Raw genomic sequence first — 23370 nt, forward strand, 5'->3', positions numbered from 1 at the left:
ATTTCCTCCTGTCCTACTGAACAGCACCTGTCAGATCAAGCATCAGCACCAGGAACTACTGCCTCTGGAATTAATCTGATTATTTGCTTCAAGGAAAAATATGACTAGCAAAATCTAAAAAAATAAAAAATAAATAACCAAGATAGATTAAAACATTTAGATAAAAATAAAAAAAATGCTTAATTTAAAATCTATTTTATTAACAACTGCAATTATTTTGATGAAAAAAACTCATTCTTGGAAAATGAAAACGTAACTGATCAGTAGGAATTAGAGATTTTTATTTATTTATAGTAAGATAAATTTAGAGGGAAATGTGTCTTTCACTACACACAGCTCCACATTTTTTGATTTTTAATTTTCCGAATCAGGCAGTTAGGTCCATAAGTTTATGAACAAAGCCGGATGTTTATTAAATATACCTCTGTACACCATCACGGGGGATTTTAAATCGAACAATCAAGATCTGACTGAAGTGCAGACTGTAATTCAAGGGTTTTCACAAAGCCCTCGTTTTTTTAGTAACTTGACAGACTGAGATAATATTTAATAATATTAAATAATTAAAAGGATTATTTTTAATACTTGTTTTAAATCCTGTGCAGTCAGTGACAACCTTGACATCCACTGTTAGGCCTTTACTGCAGACGCTGGCAGCTGCTGCTTGTCTGTGAATCTCTCTGCTTTCAGTTTTGTCTCCAATAAATGAAAAGCTGCTTTATTAGGTTGGGATCAGGTGACTGACTTGACCTTTGAAGGATATCCCATTTCTTTGCCTCGATAAGCTCCTGGGTTGCTTTTGCATATGCTCTGGGTCACGAGAGTATAGCCCTGCTACTTTCATCAGCAGTCATATCATCAGTAAACGCTAGCTGGCATTGTAGCTATACATTCCCACGCCTCCACCCTGTTTGAAGCATGATGTGGTATGCTTTAAGTCACGAGCTGAGCTCCTTTCCTCTTCCCATCATTCTGGTAGAAGATCATTTCTATTTAATCTGTTTTAGGTTATTTTAGATGTTTTCTGTCTAATCTAGCCTTTCTGTTATTGAGTATAACTAGTGGTGAGTTTTATGCTGTAAACCCTCTGAATTTACATTCATTAAGGTGTTTCTTGATTGTAGACTCTGGCAATGGTACGCCTAGATACTTTAGAGTGCTCTGCATTTTGATAGATGTTGTGAAGGGTTTCTTTGTGTTTTTTTTACATCAGCCCTGAAAGGTCAAATGCACTGGAACCTAAGAAAACACCAGCAAATATTACAATGATGCTGTAGCACACAAAACACAAGGAAAGGGCCAATGAAAAAATCTGTGATCATCCACTTAGATGTTTTCTGTGGATTTGTCCCCTCCTAAAGTTTTTGTTGTCACTCTGATGGGTTTATTTTCAGCCTAATAATGGCCAACTTTACTTTCATTGACATTTCTTAGACCTCATATTGAAAATTATCAAATTTACTATGGCAGTTTAATTTAACTTAAGGCACTAACTGGCCATAAATCCAAATGTCAGGCAATTGTTCAATAACCTTTGAGCCTCTGAAAATGGAAAACGATGCAAACCCCCCAAAACAAAACAAAAAAGCCTGTAATTCCTGGACAGTTAATGCAATACTTCTGTTAAATTCTGCACCTCAGTCAGATCTTGATTTTAAAAAGAGTCACAATTCAAAAAAAATTGGTAACTGCTGCTTTAAATACTAATCATCTGTTGTATTATCAACATACAGTCTTTGTTAAATAGGCAACAGGCCTCTACACCCATCCAATCAAAAAGAACAAACTTCACATATCTCTGTGCATAATTGTGAAGTACAAAGTACCATTAAATGGACACACATTGTAAGTTAAGTACCTAACCACAGTTCTTGTACAGTAGAGTAAGATTCTTCCTGACATAGTTGTATGAAATAATCAGAATTTTGATCTGGTCTAAACTAGTTCTTGAAAACAAACTTATATATGAGAAACTGCATAATTACATAATTCCTTATCTTAAAATCTCCCTCCGTCTTGTGTGGAACATTTACACAGCGCAGCGGCGGCGAGACACAGTGACTCAGAAGGAGCTGAGAATCAGATGGTAGGGCTTTCTCAAGCTCGTCGTTGTCCGTGGACTCGTTTTGCAACAGAGGAAAGTATTTAACAAAGGCACATTCATGATTCTAACAGAACATGTGTTACCCAACCAGCGGTTCTTAAGTGAAACCAGGCCCATGTTCCTGACAGAGACTCAGACATCTTTCCTTGCCTAGGAAGGAACAACATGTTGAGAGCTGAGCATTTTATGGTTGAGATTCATCCTAGAAACATTTGACTATTGCGGGACCACATACAGCACACCCACCTACCCACAGGGAGAGAAAGAGAGGTAGCGGGAGAGAGAGAGCAGTGTCTGGTTCTGACTCAGCACAAACAGGGCTTCACGATTTCACAGTCAGCCCACAAAACAGAGGGAAAAAAAATGACAGAAAAGATCTCAGCATTAATAATACAAAAACATGAGCGTGACCTGCACTGATTCTAATGTTCTGGCCTGCCTGCCCACCGCACTGCTATTTATGTAATTGGAAAATTAAAAATCATATTTCAACCCACATCTGTTGCAGTTGACTTGTCAGCGTGTGTGACTTGAGTGTGTTAGGAAGTCTATTAACATTTGAGTGGAAACATAAAATGATATATGTCACAAATGGCTTTTAGTATATCAATTATTGTAAGTAACTGTAATACTTTGACAGTACAATGACTATGTGGGCACAGGAAGACTGGCAGCGGTTGACGTATGTCAATGCAAGCTGGAAAGAAGGAGGAAATTACAGGATCTAAACGGTTTACGGTTGAATACAATAGAAATCTGGAGTGTGGTCAAACACAGACAAATCAAGCTAATTCTGCCTCCCCCGCCTGCATGGAGATATCTGCAAAAAGCAGCGACAGTGTAGGCCATGTTCTTCAGTATACCAGCATACAAGCTGGTATGGTTGGGAATGATGAAGTGCAGTGTGTGACAGATTCCTCTAATTCCGGGAACACCTGCATGAAGGCGTCTCTACAGGGCAGCAGTTTGGTTCAGTTTTTTGGCTGCACTCATGGTCTTGGCTGCTCTGTAGCAGAGCCTGCCTGGTAACCAGTCTGGCTCCATGTACAGTGCAGGCTTGTCAGCCAGCCAGCTCTCTCTACACACACACACACACACACACACACAGGCAGACACTCAACACGCGCCGCAGCCTTTCCTGGGTTTTGGAGACAGGGTAGAGGGAGGTGTGGCCTGTGGCACCTCCCACCTCCGTAGCCAGAGCGAGTACCATGACAACCATGTGAGCCTGCCGGCGACTCCCTGTCTTCATCGGCCACGGTTGCCATGGCAACTCCCCATGGGGCTCCCGCAGATCAGCGGGATGGGCGTCCAGTTGACTAACCCTCTCCCAGCTGGGGAACGGCTGAGGGAGTGCGAGAGAGAGAGAGAGAGAGAGAGGAGTGAAGAGGAAGGGAGGGTGCATGAATGTGTAGGATGGCACAGCAGCGCCTGGGGAGAGAGAGAGAGAGAGAGAGAGAGAGAGAGAGAGAGAGAGAGAGAGAGAGAAAGGAAGGAGAGAGACTTCAGAAGGAGAGACACGGGAGACGGGGAGTCTGACCTGCTCAAGCGGCCTATTTCTGCCTACGTACAGGCTTTTAGCTTGCCAGCAGACAGCAAAGTGTGCAGAAAATCTTACGTAAATACATCTTAAATCTGAATATTTCTCAATCTAACTGGTCCCGCTTCTTCGGGAGCAGATTTGATTCTGCGCACACTCATTTCACTAATTGTGCACAAGCTGCTTTACACGATTCAAACTCTAATCGATCCATCAGCAAAGCTTCTGTAGAAATGTGCGTCTCTGCTGCCTTTCTTCCATTTTCCATTCGTGTCAGTGACAAGTACCACTCTTTGGGTTTGGACTGAGTGTAATAGGGCCACAGATGGCTCTGTGTCTCTAGTGTGGTTGGAGAAAGAAATGGCATCACTGGGTCCATTGGCTGGAGACTACTGAGGGGCTTTTTCTACTCTCTAATTGCTCCAAGCTGCGTCCCCTTGAACGGCCAGAGACACACACAGATTTTCATGAGTGAAGGAAGAGGGGGCAACCAAAGCTGAACCTGTTTTTAAAGGAGCGCGTGTTCATTAAAGCTCACATTTCATTGTTTCTCCTTAGAATATGAATAATGCTTTCAGGGCCACAGGAACAAAGAACTGCGTTTGTTAAGTGCATTAAAATGAAGTTTTTATTTTGGAAAAGGAGAAAGATAAACTTCCCACTGTAAACATTTTCTGATCTTTCTTTCTGTAAGTGCAGAAAAGTTTGATTTCTTCTTCTTCTTTTTTTTTTAATATAAAATCCTTAACATATTTTAAATGTATAAAAAAGTGACACAAGGCAATTCTGTCAGTGTTACAGAAGGCAAGTTGCCAAAACATTCTATACTAATTCAAATAATCTACAGTTTCTCTTATTATTTTTCTCTATTATACGTGCAATAATACTCCTAAAACTAAAACTAGCTCTACATAAAGTGTGACTATATTGTGCACTTGTAGTGGTAACCTTTGGAATTACAAATTGTTTTTACTGTTCTAAAAAATCCCTTGACACAAGTTGTTTGATTACACAAAGGATATAAAAACAAAACAAAAACAGTTCATTTCTATTTATGAAACTCAGAGAAGCACCCTCCCCTGCATAGGTGGACATTGCATATCTTGCAGCCGAACACGCTTTCATGTCGCAGTCCCTTGTTGGTGCAGTTCCTGCAGCGGCGCGAGCGCTCCGACATGCGCTCTAGGCGATGTCCATACTCTATGGGTGAATCTGCGTGTCTCTTGCGTGCTGCCCGCTCCATGCCCCTCGCCCCTTGGTAGTCTCCAATCAGCTGCTGTGCCAGGCGAACGCGGAAGTGACGTTGGGTGAACTGCTTGCCATTGAAGCCCGCTGGTGGTGCGCCCCCCCGGCTCTCCCTCAGGATGATGTATGCATTGACAATGCACAGGTTAACATAGAACCACAGGAAGTAGCGCCACCACTTCTTGCACGGCCTGCCAACCTGGTAGCACTCCCTCAGCTGGTCACACAGGTCCACGCCCCTCATGTTCTCCTGGTATAAGAGCAAGGGCAGAGGTCGGGGCACGCCAAAAGACAAACCTGAGCTGTCTATGCTGTCATTCTCACCATCTCTGTCTGCCTCGTGCTGCTGCCGGCCTGGACTGATGCCCACAATTCCTGGAGCGGAGTTGGTGGACAGGCAGCTGACCACCTTGGCGTCCCTTGTCACAGTAGCAACCAGGTTGCCACGCTGGCATTGGTAGAACTCGCCCTGGGACAGCTTTCCGACGTTTCGTGGGCGGAGGACCTCTGGGTAACCTTTGCGCCCGGGCTGAGTGGGCCCACAGGCATACTGTCCGTCTCTCAGCAGCCTCTGGAGGAGGGGCACAGAGGTGAAGAAGCTGTCCATGAAGAGATGGTGGTACTGACCCTCCAGGCCGCGCACTAAAGAGGTTACCACTCTGTAACCGAGGCAGGCTGCTGCCTCGTCTTCACTGGGCCGGCCTACGTAGATCTTGGCTCGATGACAGTAGCCTGAGCGAGAGTCACACAGCATCCACACTGTCAGCCCCTTCCTGAGGGGCTTGGAGGACATGTACTGGGTGGGGGAGAAACGTCCCTTGGTGACAATGGCACACTTGTCTATGGTCAAACAACGATTGGGCACGTACGCGTCCCACATGGTGTTCTCCACCACATCAAGGAGAGGCCTGATTTTGAAGAGGCCATCATATCCACGCTCCCCACGCACGGGCTCTGACTCACGGTCGCACAGCTGGAGATACTGGGTGAGTTTCTCAAAGCGCCTCGCCGTCATTGTCTTTTTAAAGCCCGCATTGCCGATGAAAATATCACTGGCCCAGTACATGCCGGTGTCTGGAAGCTGATTGATGCCCATAAGAATATTCAGCCCCACATAAGCTTTCATCTCCCTAACATCAGTTGGGTGCCAGTGGGGGTCTGATTTTCCGCTCCTCCTTTGCCGATAGAGGGCGTAATTGTTTGTTTGTTCTACCATGTGTTCAAAAAGAGAATCTGGGAAGAGTATCCGGAAATAGTCACGGGTGTCAGCATCGTCCCCCAGCGAGTGCTGAGGGCCACTGACAGCGGAGAAGGGCTCGATTGAAATTACCTGGTCAGGCTCGCCCCAGAAGTCGGGAGAAGTGCAGTCTTCATCCAAATCATCTTCAAAGCTGAAAAAACTCCTGCGCTCCTCCTCCTCCTCCAAATCAGAGAAATCAATATCCGAATCGTTCGAGGTGGTGTCAGAGCAGTTAGTGGAGGTAGAATAATAGCAGTCCTCTGCATACTCCTCCTCGTCGTGCTTGAGCCCATTGCTGCCTGTGACTAAAATTATGTTGCAGCCTCCTCCTGCGATGAAGCTGGCCGCGTCTGCAGTCTCCGCCGCCGCGGCTGCTGCTGTGCTCGTGAATCCATTCTCCCCCTCGCCGCCGCCGTCCTCCTCTTCCTCTTCCTCCCGCAGTTCGTCTTCCTCGTCCGAGTCTGGCTTTCTGTACGGAATCTCAAACCACTTCACATCGGCCGAAAGGTTAAGCGGAGAGTCTTGGCTGTCGCACGCCGCTGTACTTTCTGTGTCCGCGCTAGTTTCCAAAATAGTAAAAAGCTCTCTCCCTTTTCTTGCCGTCGCCATGTCGGGGTATTAAAGTGCCCCTGCATGAGTCTTTTTATGTAGATTTTTTCACTGTGGAAAAATATTCGCGCAAACCGGCCATCCGAAATGAACTGATGTGCACTTAACAGCAGCCTCTTCCCTCAAAAAAACTTGCCAGCGGTGGACCTATGCGGCGTCTATAAGCTTGATTCTCATTGTTTCCGCTCCTGGTTTTTCTGGGCTTTGTAGCGCAGTGTGGCCGCAGACGTCAGAAGCTGCATGCATGTCCTGCTTTGTAGGGCGTTTTGCGACTGCAGCTGGTGGGGTTGCTAGTTCGCTAGGCTGGCAGATGGCCGCTTGCTGTTCTAATGCCCGCTGGCATTCCCCACCATCAATAAGCCGGATACCCATTTCTGAGGCCGCGGAGATAACAGAAACCACTGCTTTAAAAAACAAAAACAACAACAACATCAAAATCACACGCTGTCAATCAGCTGTCACACCAAACAGCTGTAAAACATTGTGGATCCTGCAAACAGATTACAAACTCTGAATTTCCCCCCAAACATCTCTGCCTTTGTTTTTTCACAAGTTTATTAAGTTTAGTTTTTTTTCCCTAATGTTTGCAACTGTGACAACTAAATGCATAAAAAAACCACACACAGCAGTTTTAAAGTGCAGGACTTCTTATCCATCCCCATGCCAAACAGACACCACAATGAACTCGGGCAGAGAAGCAGTTTGTTCATTCATAAACATGCTTCTTCCCTCTGACAGGTTCTTACATGAATCTGAAGCCCTATAGGCTATTGTGGAATTAGGGACCTCCCTCTATTTTATGAATGTGGGCAGATACTCTTGTGTTTTACTCTCAGACTGAGGTTGGAGATCTTTGCTTGATGAGATTGATTCCCTCTGCAGGTAGTGGCTGCAAACCCGTGAGATGCTGGCCCTTTTATTTTCCTTTAACTGTGCCATTTCAATTAGGATTTCCCGTGTTTACACATTATACACTCATGACTCTGCCAAGCACTCTCTAAGAGCCTGTGACATTTGCCAGTATAAGTTAACTCTTCAGTCCCATTATGAACAGATCAGTGCAGGAGCCGAGCTCTAGTTGTGAACTGCAGCTATACTTGCAGTTATTATTATCAGAATAAACAACCCTTTTATGATTACTGTTGTTGTTTATGTTTTACGGGGTTTTCCTTCATCAGTGTAATACTTGGAAGCTCAAAATGGCCATTGTAATATGTGATCTAGGGTTAAACAAGGATGCTTTTGACATTTCTGTATGCTACTCTGCATTAAATAAAGTATTCGCTACATTGTACTAGTTATATAGTTATATTAATTACACATAAACAGCATATTACTGAGGGTCACTTTCCCACAACAGACAGCAGAAAATGTAAAATAAGACATTTGGCTTTGACTTGAAATAATAAAACTTGTTTCTTTTTCGTTTGACTGAGGACTGGTTAAATCCTTTCTTTTTGTTAGGGTGGGGGAGGGTGTGGGCTGCAGGAAGGGTCCTTCCCAAATTCTTTTAGCTGTGGCCTGAGTCTACATGGCTGGCTGAGCACTGGGTTGCTGCCCCTGGGCCCTGCAGCAGAGGCACGATTTATGCGTCCTTCCTCACTAGCTTATTGCACAGATTCTTGTTGTCTCAGTGGTATCATATTGCCTCTCTGAGCTAGAGGCCTGCTGTTTTTATCTGCAGAGAAGGAACTGAATGCCATACGAACAGTGCACACTGGGAACCAGTATTCTGGAAAACAGTGGAAAATGAGGGAGGCTGTGGACCTTCGATATCCAGCCCAAAAATAGAAGTAGAGAGGGGGAAAAAATGGCTCACTCCAGCGTTTCCAGGCCCCTGGAGCAGAGTACTGCAGCAGACCCCTCAGAGACTCCTGCGGTGGGGTGGAGAGACGTCAACCAATGGGGGTGCAGGCGTTCTGTGTGTGTGTGTATGCGCGTGTGTGCCTGTGCGGCAAACTCAGCTCCTCCACTGCTCAGATCCATTTCCTGTGGATGAGTTCAGAGATGGTTTTTGAGTGTGTGTGTCTGTGTGTGTGCATGCATCTGGTTGCATGTGAGCAAATGGTGCAACCACTGCAGCTCCCGTTTTAGACAGGCGGACTTTATTCTCTGTCATTTTGGTATAGTGTCTGCTTTGCTTATGTGTATGTAATGCTTGTCACTGAGGGGCTTGTTAATCACACATCTCCTTGCACTGCCAGAAGCACCCTCAGTCTCAGCTGATGTGATTAGAATTATGAAAGCAAATCATAAACAGTGGATTTTTTAGTAAGCAGACCATCAGATGATTTGATGAGCTGATGTTTGACATAAGTGGGGAAACTGATGAGCTGTAGTGCTATTAATGTAAGCTAAGCTGTCTTTTTAGGACAGCTGTGCTATATTATGGACTCTTTACTAAAGTGTTGCTACATAATGAAATGGTTTTTAGCGTTTTGCTGAACCTTTAGATGACCCAGTTACCTGCCCAAACGCTCCATGATGTGTAATTTTGACCTTGAGAAATATTCACCTGATTGTCCCCTCCCTTTAGGCAAAGGGAAAACACTGCCCTCTTGTGTTGGATGGAGAGCAGTGATCACATGAGCAGTCTGACAAAGTTAAAGTCTTTAAAATAATAATAATAACAATAATAATAATAATAATAATAATAATAATTTCACCATCCAATGTTAATTTTATTGTATTTATCTTATTATGGCCGAGCAAATCTTTGCGGTGAAGCACACAGAGGCTTTATTTTGGTCTAGTCAGAGAGCAGTAATGTGAAAAATCCAGTGTGCTTTGAGCCCAACAGTCTTCACATGACTTTCCTCTTAGATATACTTGCATTGATACTGGATCTCAGAATGCATATAGCAATTATAATGAGGAGTAATTAAATTATGACAGTGAAAAAACTGGCACACTGCTCTATAACAGATACGTTTTTGTGCATATACAAAAATATCAATGCAAAAACCCCCCAAAAAACAATAACATGTTATCTTGCTCTTCAAAACAGATGAAAAAATCTCCAAGTTGGGCAACAGGTTATTTTACAAAGTAGTTAAAGCTACTGGAGAACTTTATATGCTTTGGCCACTAGATGGAGGAAACAGACAGAATACTGAGGGAAATGAAACAAACGTAATTATACTCAGCATCATGTTTTATGCTCTCTTTGTGTGCAAAGCTCTCTTAACAGACCAGTGGAATAAGAAGTCTCTGTGTATTACTCACCTAAGTTCTCACTTGGCTCTTAGTGCATACACCATGTGTTCCTCATTATGCCTTTTGTACTTGAGTAGGACTCACAGACCTCATCGTTGAGGCCTTGGCTCTGCTTTTTGCACAGTTAGCGCTCCTGCAAGTTCAGGTCTTAGGAAAAAAAAAATCTGTGTCTTACTTATTCCTTAAATTCATTCATTTACTCCCATAATTCATTCTTTGTGTGTTATGGTCGCCATTTTACTGACCTCCATTTTAAAAGGGAAACCACAGTCTGTTCTGTAGGAAGGTGAGACAATTTAGCCAAGCTTAATTTCCTGATGACTGCAAATGTAAAATGTTTCAAATACCAGACCCTACTTCTATATGAGTCAATCTTCTCTGTATCATGGATGGACGCACAGTTAAATATCAGACACCACTGTTAAGCACATCTTTATTTGGTTTATACCAACTTTTTAGTTTAGGCAGCTGCTCATAAGTATAGTCCAACCCACAAAAATCAGGGCTGCACACAGCTGGTCAGAAGAAAGAACAGGCAGGATAAAACAGACGTGGGCAATTAATGTTCCCGAGGGGCCACACAAGAAACTGGGACTGTTGTGGATGGCCATACTAACTAGCTTTTGAAGAAATTAAAAGAATATTGAGCAGAACTGAGTTCAGCTTATTAGTGCAGAACCTCGACAGCAGCCTCAGGTTCTCATTTAGGCCTTTGGAAAAATTAATCGCCCATACCTGGTATAAAGGATAGACTTCCAGCTTTCATGTTTCACAAATGAAAGTGCCATGAACCTGCATTCTTTTTTATGGCCAGCAGTGGGCTACTACTCTGGCTGCACAAAGACTTCCAGTTGTATAGCAATCTGGTTCTTGATTTTCTTGCTCTGTGACCTCATTAAATGTCTCCCCTGATGACTTAATCAGTTTAGACACTAGTTTCAGGTCAAAACTGTCATATTGAGTATTTGAAGTTCTTTTAATAAGTTTTGATCATTCACAAATCTATTATTTGTACCTAATATTCAGGAGGAATAATGAGATGTGAGTTTTTCATCCTGTTCATGGAACACTGGACCAGCTCTTTATCTTGTTCGTGTGTATGGATGTTTGCCCAAAGTGTGAGAGTTTGGGGTGACTCTAGTTCAGGAAGTAGATCAGGTCATTTACTAATCAGTAGGCTGGTGGTTCGATCTCTGACTGCTCCACTTTGCATGCCAGTGTATCCTTAAGCAAGATACCAAACCCCAAGTTACTCTCTGATGCGTTCATCAGAGTGTAAATATGTGTGAATGTTAGATAGAAAGCAGAGTTTGAAGGTACTAACTCTCATTATCACACACATTCATACAAACACTTTTTTCAATGTTTGAACTCAAGAATGCATGAATGTGTACAAATGGGTTAATGAGGCGTGTTGTATAAATCGCTTTGAATGCTCAAGAAGAGTAGAAAAGCACTACATAAAAACCAGTTCATTTACCATTTATCAACCAGTCTACATGTGCTTTATGGACTTGAAGAAAGTATTTGACTGTGTTCTTTAGGGGATCCTGTTTGAGGTGCTTTGGGAGTATGGGGTGTCTGACCTGTGTTTACGAGCTATTTAGCTGCCACAGGTTTGTCACTGATTTCAAGGCGGAGACAAGTGGTGGAAAGCTTCCACATTGATGGACTCAGGATCTTGTCTCTGCTTTTTGTGGATGACGTAGTTTTCTTGGCTTCATCAGTTAGTGAACTCCAGCTTGCACCTGAGCAGTCTGCAGCAAAAATGAGCACCAGGGTTTGTCCAAAGCTAGTGTTCTCAGCAGGAAAAGGGTGGAGTGACATTGCTCATCTGACATTTGATTAGGATGCCTCCTGGGTGAGGTGTTCCGGGAACGCCCACTTAGAGGACATGCTGGAGAGATTATGCCTCAGTATTCCCCCAGATGAGTTGGTAGAAAGAGACAGGGCCTCTCTGCTTATACTGCTGCCCCAGTGACCCAGCCTGGACTGATAAATCACAGTTGACAGTTGTTGTGATTTGGCGCTATATAAATAAAACTGAGTTGAATCGAATTGAATTGAATAAATGGACAGATGGATGATCATTCTAAGAGTTTATCCAGAATATGCTCATTGTCTAACAATTTGTCAATCACAAGTCAATAGGCAATGTGAGTATGTGGTGTCCTTGTTTTCTCAGTCAGATCCACCCCTCACCAGTTTCAAAACACCAAGATGGTTATGGCAAAAACTCAACTCAAGGCTTCATAACGGAGCTTTGTTAACCAGTGGGTGAAGTCACAGAGGCTACGCCCATCTTTTATACTGCCTATGGGACAAATGAGCGTTGTCAACAGATGTCATATGCACTGCACTTTAGCAAAATAAGGAATTCCTAATAATTTCTTCAACAGACTGCAGAATATGTGATGTCTAGTGAGGAAAACTTGAATTTTAACCTTTATTCTCATGATTAATACTTTAATAGCCATCAGTGTCCTCTTTTGGTAATTACCGAACTGTGTAGAATAATTGTATCCTTTTTAAGTGTTTCAAAGTTTCAAAGCATGGTCTAGTATTAAGGGAATCCCCTTTGCCATCCACCATTGGCCTTGCATATGGGTGTCGTTGTGTTACTGTCATGTGACAAAACACGTAGAGACAGATTGCCACAGTGACGCACCAGAGACCACAAAATATGGCGCATTTGGGGATTGTGGAAGTGTTTTGTCTGCTACATGCAGAGAATGACCGGAAAACGTTTCACACTATAATAAACAAACAATGCTTTTGAAGAATGTGTTGTTAATCCTCTAACATATGTCAATAACTCACAGCGTCCTTTGTCTGCATTCATGGGAAAGTGAACATCACTATTGATCTGATTTGTAATTAATGTTCTGTATGAATGATCATTGGCTTATCCCTTTCAGTGGGATACTCTCCTCTGATTTTATTATTAGCAGTAAATCATTCTCTTGCATCCGAGTCTCCCAGATGAAAAGAACTGTTTTCATGTTGTTTTTAATTAGATCCAAATGGTCTCGATGGGAAAAAATACAAACAAATGCACGATGTGTGTTGTACACCATTATTTTTCAGTCCTGTAAGTAACAAATAATGGATTGATATCACTGTCAGATTGCTGCTCACATCATTCACAATGCAAAGCAACACAAAGTCAAGGCTCTTGGATAAGTGGGTCTCAACTGGCTGTTTTTTTCTTGCCTCCTTTTCCATTGGGTTTATATTTCTCTCCCGTCGGGCCTGTATTGCAAAATCATATGAGGTCTCATGCAGTAAGTAATAAACAGATGGCGAGCAATTCAAAAAAGCTGTTAAAATCTGGCGAATGCTTTCGAAGGAAAGCGTTCACCTTTAATTTAGTAGCAGCACATTCATCCCTATGACAAATTCATTTCTCACCGCTGGATCCACATGACACAATCAATGTGCATCGGGGGCCTTTGTGTCACATCTTTTGCAAAGAGCATTTCTGCATAGCAAAAAAAAAAAAAAAAAAAAAGACTTCACCAGAAGCTTGAGTGCAGCCCTATATGATTTTGAAAGCTGGCAAGGTTAACAACAGCCATGAGTATATTGATCTACAGTTATGCAAAGTCCTATGATTTCAGGTTGAGATCTGTCATTTGAGACACTAATATTTCACAGAAACTAAAGAGGTTCAACACTTCACTTGGTGTAGGTGCAGTCTCAAACTGTTATCGCTTTTAAAAGCTATTAAAATTTCAATTGTTACAGAGATGTGGATAACTTGTTTCTTTCAGCTTTACATCCCTGGTTGTGTTCAGCCTCAACAGACGCCAGTGATTGCTTGCACAGTCTCTGACGGGGAGCAAAAAAGTTCCAGATCTGCTGCTTCGTGTGCATCTCAGCGTCAGAGAAAGTTATTGGACACCTTAACTTCTCTGCTTGTGCTTTTCTTCTTCCTTTTAGGAGTTACTCAATGGAGCCTGGTCCCTCGTTAATACAGACTTCTCACATTCGGGGAGCAGAGGGAGGAAGTGACCACATATGGACCTTGTTACCAGCCCTTGATGAAGACTTCGGGTCACAAAACAAGGGGCCGCATGGGGCGATGAGTGTGCAAGAAAAGGACACTCCAAAGTCTACAAAAGTCTGTAATCCTGCTGTACAACCACAACGTCTTCCCTCAAGTCATATCTTTAGGTACTCATCAGTGTTGCTAAATCCTTAGTTTGACCACAGCTGCTGTACTTGATGATAAAGAGCCATGTGTATCATTCTTAATACATAATAATTGTACTAGCAGTGGTCCTAAGTGGCTGAGAATGATGAGTTGAGTCTGATAAAGTGAGGTAACACTGTGAAAAAAGGTTGGCAGGGTATACAGCCGGACTTTTGAAGACCGGTGCCTTAAGATGAAGAGGACCTGGTTTTCTGAAAGGAAATGACCTATAAACAGACTCGTGAATGTCAGTCCAAACATTCTCATGACTTCTCCAAACAAAAAAAGGAAAAAGAAAATATTTCACAGTGAGCGAGCTATCACCCCTCTGCATGTGTTTGGGTTAAACACCTGTGCTATCTAAAGCACAAGTGACATTTTTCACCATGTACTTTGAGAATTAAATGTAAAAACAGTCAATGGATAAATATCAGTGGCACTGTTGAGCACTGCCTCTATAACAGAGAGATAACACCATGATATATGTTGCTTTTCAAGTCACTCTTAGAAACTGAGTTGGTGAATCAAGCGGGCCCAGTTCAAACATCTGTTATCAGTTTGTTTTGATCACCTTTCTTCAGCTAAGATGACTAAGAGGAGAACATACACTAGAAAGAAATTGATTGTTAACCACAGATTAACCCAGAAAAGACGTTTCTGGTCTTTAAACATGTATGAGTAAAAAAAAGACTCATATTTATCCGCTTGTTGTTGCTGTTGTGGAGTCAAAGCTAAGTGCAGGGAGGCCTGTTACTATGAGACAAGCCTCTCTCAGCCTGACTCATGTCTGAGAACAGGAGGGGACAGAGGAGCCTGTGTAGCTCTCCCAGTCTCCGTTCCCACATGAGAAAGCTTGTCTTTTTGTCCTGTCTATTTCTATTTGAGAGAACACGCAAGTTTAAAAAGAAAAATATTCCTGGATATGAACTGATCTCTCAATGATCACAAAAATGAGGGAATCTTTGTTATCTGACTGGAAAAGACAAAACACTGAGCATATGTTTGACATGTGCAGTCTTGCAAAATATTATATATCTTAAAGGCCACTGCGGCTTGCTGTGATCAACCATCTTACTGCAAATTTTGCTCTTCGCACAGCACTTTCGTCATTGCATCACATACCAGTCACACCCATGGACAGAGAAAAATAATGATGATGAGGAGACTCAGCAGCAACTGGAATAAAAGAGAAAAACATTTCCAAACAATATGGAACAAAATAATCTCATAGACAAAGGACATTTTGGAATATAAGATCTCCATAGTTCTCTGTAACAAAGAGGTATTTGTTAGTGATTCAGAATAAACTGTATCCTGTTTTAGAGAACAGTGGATATGTTTTCTACACACATTTAGTTGGGCTCCGTACTTTAAGAAAATCTTTGCACATTAAAAAGCATAAACCTGCACATGACAACTAACTATTTAACTTAACTATTCTGTTATTTCGTGAATATTTTAATGATTTGCGTGTGATTCTGACCTCCAGGGGCTTGATCTGCTGCTCATCCTGTAAGATGAAGAGATATTGTTAGTCGCATGAATGTAACTGATCACCACGGGGTTAAAAAGAAAGTGTAAATGTACACTATATGGACAAAAGTATTGGGAAACACTCTTAATCTATGAATTGACCTATTATGGAATCAACATCTTCAGGCCACGGGTTTCCATGTTTAGGTACTTTGGTCCATATTTTGTGCAATCAATTGCATGTATGAGTGTTAATTTCAGTACAAAGTTGATTTGAGGGTGTAAAAGTCTCTCACCTGTTTTGACTGTTATCTTCTCTAGTTTGTTTTGGCTAATTTGCCATGGTTGGCATAGAAGGCTGCCTGTTGCCCAGTTGTAGGTTGTTACTGGTGGGGGTCAGGATAGCCCTTCCATGGTTGAACTCTGTAAGTATAAATAGTAGGGTTATTAGGTAGTATTAAGTAGTATTCGCTACTTTTCTTTACAGCTTTAATCTAAGAATGATTGTAGACGTCGGCAGGGTTAACTTGTCAAGTCAGACTTCCTGATTTAATAAACAGTTTTTTAAGTGTCAGTCTGAACAGTAATAATGTATAAAACATGTTTCTGAAACTGATAGGGTTCAGTTATCTTCATTCATTCAGTTATCCTTGTTGCATCTGTGGCTAAAGGTATTTTTAGCACTATTAAGTGCTTCTTAAGAAGCGAGGATCCCATTGTTTTCTTTGTGAATCACTTTGTGTATCAGATGCTCCATTTTCTTTGCCATCTACCTCAGCACGGGCACGTTTCAGAAGTGGTGGCCTTTCCTGCTTGGTTTCAACTCAAAGTAATATTTAAAAATCAGTGCCACGACCCCAGTATGCGTGACTGATTTGATGCTTAAGCTATCCAGGCACTGAGTTTGTTTGGGGAATAAGGCGAGGTCATCCTGCAATGTATGTGCTAAATGATCCTGTTATGAAAATAGATAAATAAAAAGGGAACACAGTTTACACTTTGGATTATTACTCACCCTTTTACTTCTGTGATCTGACAAGCATGTGTTAAAAAGTCCCGGAGAAAAAGATTTGTTTCATGGATACGTTTTCTTAACAAACAGTTTGAGGAAATAAAGCTATCAGAGTGCAAGTGATATTTGGAAACTCTTCGTATGCATGGTTTTGAGCTTCCCACGACAAGATTTCTGTTTTGTGTATTGAAGGTTCATTTAAACATGACGCGCATGACGTGCTGATTCTTCCAACTTGCACCAGGGAAAGAGGTCAGACAGACTACAGTTTCATGAGAATGAAATTTACTTTATTTATTCAGTATTTCAGAAATTCTTTTGTTACATCAACTGAAATCATGGAATACTGCTGCTACTACTACTGTTATACTAATAAAAGCTTTTTTTTTTATCCACAAGGGGTCTGCCAAATCAAACATGCAAAGCTATCAGCATGTTTGATTTATCTGATTTTTATGCCGGATACTCTTCCTGATACAACCCCAGAGGGATTTGTGTTTCCTTTCGACATCAAAACAGGGATCTTATGTTTGTTAGGCAACTATTACCACTAATAATAACAATAATAATGTGTTTGGAGGCGTGGTCCCGCTCCTGATATTCAGATAATTTCTCTCCAAACCTTTGACTGACAGACGTGATGACAGCCTTAGCCATTTGCTGCCTGCTTGGCCTCCCCTCTGCTAATTGGACCTGTTTGAGCTGTTTGAGCTTTTAATACCATGAAAAGGCACTTTTCATGGTATTATGTGAAAAATAACATGTTCTACTGTGTGGTGCAGACTGTTATTTTGTTAGCTTGATTTTTGTTTTTTTTTTAGCATCAAATAGCACAAATGTGTGTCTGTGCATTGCAACTGTACATTTTGTGGTTATAACTTGCTGCTAGTCTTGCTAACTAAAAACTCCCAAACTTCAAAAGACTCCAAAGAAAACCCCCCAAAAAACTAACATGACTGCCCTTGAAATGCTTTTCAATACAGTCTATGGTAGAAAACCCAACCTGGCAATGAGCATGTCTATACTGTCCCTCTAGTTTTTTACTATTTCTCAGTTCTTTAGAAGAAAACAATACTCTGAGCATAGCATAACTGTTGTTTTCATTGCGCAACACCAAATCCTTTGGTTAACTGAGTGTGAAAATTGTGTGATTGCAGCCCTGTACACCAGTGTTTTGTTGATTTTACTGTAAATTCAGCTGGAGTGCCAAAGTGTTGCAGGCCAGTAAATAAATCAAATTATAGGCTTGTATAATAATTAGAAACAGTTCTTTTCTGTTAGACTTTTCATCAGTCTTATGAAGATGCTTGTGTTCTAAATTCCCACAGCCGTACTCCACGGGGTACAATTTCTGATACAGCTGGAGATTATTCATGTTATTATTTCTCAATTTGTGGCTACACCCATGAGTGTCACTCTAAGATGGGCATCTGACAGTTTTGGGGCTTTTTTAAAAGTTTTTTTTTTTCAATGTTTACTTTGACCAGCTGTGTCTCACCACAGTTCTATGAGTTACACTTCTGTCATACATGTTACTTTGCCAGGAAGGGCCTTGTGGTTTCAATGAGTGTGGATACACTATGCATAATGCCAACATTAGTACAGGACTACAGTCCAACAACAAATATAATATTGTACAGCCTCCTTTTTAAAGAAAACCAATAAAACAGATGAAACACTAAGAGTCACTTAAAGTCAGACCAGTTGAAGGCTGAGGGAAATGTCCCTGCAAAGAGGATTATAGACCAATAAAGTGAGTTATGGTTATGTGGGAGAGTCGTGATAAATCAAAGATGTTTACAGAGTCTTCTTGTGGATCTAGGAGAATCTTAATTGTACCGTGCACAAGATATTCAGCTGCTTTCCACATAGCACTGTGCAACCCCTAATATTTAAAACTCAGTAAATATACAAGAATCAATTTATTTCTGAGTTCTGCACACCAGGATTTATTATGTGTCTTGTGTGTCTTGAAAATCTTGTTTACTACAGGCAGCACAGCTAGTATTATTTTCACCTTGTGAAACTGTGTGTTTGTGACAGATGGCCAGATGTGGTCCTTATGACATCTACTCTAATGGGAATTTAACCAATGGTAGTTTTATGCAGTTTGGTAGGTGTTCATAAGTCCATCTGTCAGAGAACCAATTTTTCAACACTAACCCTGCAAAATACAGTCACAAAGCTTTACAGCTGTATAAACCTGATTCTCTGCACTGCCAGAGAAATATGAATAATCAGGTGAACTCAGGCATGACTTGCTGTGTAATCATAAGTAATTAAGTACAATTGCCTCCATTTGTGATTTGTTTCCTACAAACAATGCTGGAATAAATATTGGTTGGAGCGAGGCGTCATCAAGTGCTCATGAAACAGCTACATGTGGATGTATGTGCTGACCCCACACCTGTATATCATAAGAGCGCTAACATTTGTTCAGATCTGCTGTACTTATGTCTGATATTCTTCTTTATCACCAGGGTTCACTCAGCTGTACAAGTGCAAGCTGTTACAGTATCTGTGTTGTTCCATCCTCCACACGGTTCCTATGGCAGCTTTGAGGGTTGAAGTGGAAGAGCTCACGTCCCCCACTCATTACTGAAAACATGCCTGCTGGACTTCTGTGACCGTCTCATCTGCCAAAGTGGAAAAACTGTTTGGTTTTCCTAGAAGTGATAGAGGAACTCAAACTCTTCAACCACTTTGCACTACAAATTCACGTGTTTCTGAAGCATAGCATATTTACATGTTTTCAGACAGTTTGGTCATTATCCCGGGGGAAATGGTGGTACTATAAACTGGATTTATATGCTCAATATTCAATTTAAAATGTAAATACAAGAATGTTGAAAAAAAAAAACCCAGTCACGGTGGGAATGAACAGGACATTTTTCAGATGCTTTCATGGTTTTGTGATTTTGAATACACCTTCACTGCAAAATAAAATGCATCATACTTCATAAAAATACAGTGACTAAAGCCTTGAGATTGCCACATTTGCACATAGATTTATGGGCAAAATATTAATTGAACAGTTAGCATAAAACGTTTACTGTGCTTATAGCAAAGTACAAAAAAGGGTGACTTTGATGAAGTGAACTGATTCATTGTTGATAACCAGAATATGTAGAGCAAAACCATTTTTTCTGAACAAGAAAATTTGAGCCTTGGTCACTACCAAGTTGTGTTACTTACACATACAGTGTAAAAGTAATGTATAGGTATGTATATATAACGGTGTAAATAACTGGTCTAAATGGCTACATATCATTTCCAGTGTTTCCACTTTATATTAATATGCAAAGACTCACTCAAGTGAGCCAGTATCGCTGCAAATGGGAACACTTTAATCAAAATGTGGACACAAGTGGTCAAAACCACACTGTAAACCTTCAAACTCCTGTTGTTTAATTTGGCTGGTTATGAAGTCACTTTTCAGTGAATGTTTACTTCATGTCATTATTAACTCAGCCAAAGATGTTGGGCTTTCCAGATCTGTGGAACTGCCTTGGCGTGCAGAGACTCCTCCTGCTGCAGGTTAACAAGCCAGGCTGAGATGTCCCAATGAAGAAACTGTGCCACCTTCAAAGGAGACACGTATTGGCCACAGTGGACACAGGAGTGAGTTAAAAATTTTCCTTATAGCATTGCTGGTAAAAATGACTGCATGTGGAAGACGTTAGAGTGATTAAAAATATTGACTCTACATAAAATAAAGTTTCAAGTACATACCTGATTAAAACATCCAGCGTCCACAATGGGATCATTCACACAAATTGTCATCAGGCAGGTGACTGACCCAGACTTGCCCTACTTAGAGGATATTGGTGTCCTTTAGCTACCAAAGTCGTTTACTTGTCATTTGTGCTCTCGTGGGCAGAAAACAGTTTGGATCTTTCTAATGAAGAAGTGAGGACAGAACAAAGGGTTTATAAAAAGAATGTGATGTCAAGCATTTTTAATCATAATAATGAAGCCTTTGTAATCCTTTATGTCTAAAAGTTTGGTTGTGTGTCTCAAGCTAGAAGCAGCCACAAGAGAGAAATTACCCCCGTAGGTATCAGTAAACCAAGAAGCCTCAGGTTTTTAGATATATAATCAAGAAAGAAAATATAGGGCCAAAGGGAGACTGATCACAGAGATACACCAATAAGGAATAATCCACTACTCGTGAATGTTTCCCTCCTTTACTCCCTGTCATTATCTTGCTGACATTCTCACCCTCCGGCCATCTCCTGTGCAGCTTTCTTTCTCTCCATTCATCTTTACCTTCCTTTACAGAACTGATTCAAACAGGCTCCACTGAAGATTTTAAGGGTCAAGGTCTGTTTGGACACTTCTGGTTTGCTCAGCAGGAGATGGCAAAGACTTTAACGGCCTGATTGCCTTTGAAGTCCACAAAATGACAGCAAGAACCTCTCCAATATGATCAAAGGAGGACAGAGGCAACAAAATTAGAGTAATATGCTTTGAATATTCTCCTTGTTGACTAATGATGTCAAAAAAGTACTTATGATGTGAACTATTACAAAATTTCCTTGAGGGAAAATTCTAGAAAACACAATGGTATATTAATATGAATTTTACATTGCCCAGAAACATTATAATGAAAAAAATACCTCACCAACCAAACAAACAAGCAAAACCAGAAATCAGTGAGTTCTATTTTCAGTTATTTTAACTTCATTTCCATTGAAAGGTAGAAGGGGGATATGAAACATTAGGACTGTATTGGTATTTTGGAATAGATGTCTAAATTTAATGGCCTTTCAATAAATGTCTCTGGCTACTCCTCTAACTTTGCTGGTTTACAAATGTTAAATATATTTTTAAAAGTTAATATGCAAGTGTAGTTAAGATATGATAATAATAGGTATGAAAGTTATGGTAAATTTAGGCTTGCAGTGATTTCTTTGAACTGTTCTTTTTTTTTGTTTTTGGAGTGGACTGATTGTACAGGATACATCTTAGATGACTTTAAAAAACAAGAATTGCGTCCAAAAAGGTTGAATGGGGTTTTTCTGTAATCCACACAGGCTCAAATATATACATACACCCAGACTAATATTTGGATAAACGTCACTTAGTAAACTGCACAGTAACCAGATGCTTTTGGTAGACATCAACAAACTTCTGGCACAAGTCTGGTTGGATATTTGACCACTGTTTATGAAAGCATTATACAGTTCATTTAAATTGGTTGGTTTTCTGGCACAGACCCCACTTTTAAGCATAGTCCACAAATTCTCAATAGTGCTGAGCTCAGGGCTTTGGGAGGCCATTCCAGAAGCTTAATGTTAGCCTGTTTTATCCATTCTATGACCAGTTTTGATATGTGTCTTGGGTCACTGTCTTACTGGAACATCCAATTGTGTTCAAGTTTCAACTGTCTAGCTGTTGATTTGAAATGAAGTTGAAGAATTTGGTGGTAGTCTTCGTTCTTCACTATTCTATCCACTTTTTGCAATGTACCAGCATCAGTGGCAGCAAAACAGCCACAGAGCAGGATGCTACCACCACTGTGCTTTAAAGCTTGTATAGTGTTCTGAAAGCCTTCCTGTTACTCCTCTGAGCATACCTTTTGTTATTGTGGCCAAATAGCTCAATCTCATCTGACCAGTAAAAAGTTCTTTGTTGGTCAGCGCCCACTCAGTCCATGGTGACTGTACAGGGAGTGCAGAATTATTAGGCAAATGAGTATTTTGTCCACATCATCCTCTTCATGCATGTTGTCTTACTCCAAGCTGTATAGGCTCGAAAGCCTACTACCAATTAAGCATATTAGGTGATGTGCATCTCTGTAATGAGAAGGGGTGTGGTCTAATGACATCAACACCCTATATCAGGTGTGCATAACTATTAGGCAACGTCCTTTCCTTTGGCAAAATGGGTCAAAAGAAGGACTTGACAGGCTCAGAAAAGTCAAAAATAGTGAGATATCTTGCAGAGGGATGCAGCAGTCTCAAAATTGCAAAGCTTCTGAAGCGTGATCATCGAACAATCAAGCGTTTCATTCAAAATAGTCAACAGGGTCGCAAGAAGCGTGTGGAAAAACCAAGGCGCAAAATAACTGCCCATGAACTGAGAAAAGTCAAGCGTGCAACTGCCAAGATGCCACTTGCCACCAGTTTGGCCATATTTCAGAGCTGCAACATCACTGGAGTGCCCAAAAGCACAAGGTGTGCAATACTCAGAGACATGGCCAAGGTAAGAAAGGCTGAAAGACGACCACCACTGAACAAGACGCACAAGCTGAAACGTCAAGACTGGGCCAAGAAATATCTCAAGACTGATTTTTCTAGGTTTTATGGACTGATGAAATGAGAGTGAGTCTTGATGGGCCAGATGGATGGATGGGCCCGTGGCTGGATTGGTAAAGGGCAGAGAGCTCCAGTCCGACTCAGACGCCAGCAAGGTGGAGGTGGAGTACTGGTTTGGGCTGGTATCATCAAAGATGAGCTTGTGGGGCCTTTTCGGGTTGAGGATGGAGTCAAGCTCAACTCCCAGTCCTACTGCCAGTTTCTGGAAGACCCCTTCTTCAAGCAGTGGTATAGGAAGAAGTCTGCATCCTTCAAGAAAAACATGATTTCCATGCAGGACAATGCTCCATCACACGCGTCCAAGTACTCCACAGCGTGGCTGGCAAGAAAGGGTATAAAAGAAGAAAAACTAATGACATGACCACCTTGTTCACCTGATCTGAACCCCATTGAGAACCTGTGGTCCATCATCAAAT

General features: G+C 41.4%; 1 protein-coding gene across 1 annotated transcript; it reads right to left on the reverse strand.

The window, feature by feature from the left end:
* Positions 1-4692: 4692 nt before the first annotated feature.
* On the reverse strand, positions 4693-6738 carry LOC120726319 (piggyBac transposable element-derived protein 4-like). Its single transcript, XM_040019808.1, has one exon. The coding sequence runs from the start codon at positions 6736-6738 to the stop codon at positions 4693-4695; it is 2046 nt and encodes a 681-aa protein (XP_039875742.1).
* Positions 6739-23370: the final 16632 nt, after the last annotated feature.

The sequence above is a fragment of the Simochromis diagramma genome, unplaced genomic scaffold (genome assembly GCF_900408965.1).
Source record: "Simochromis diagramma unplaced genomic scaffold, fSimDia1.1 OVJJ01000822.1, whole genome shotgun sequence".
NCBI classification, from domain to species: domain Eukaryota; kingdom Metazoa; phylum Chordata; class Actinopteri; order Cichliformes; family Cichlidae; genus Simochromis; species Simochromis diagramma.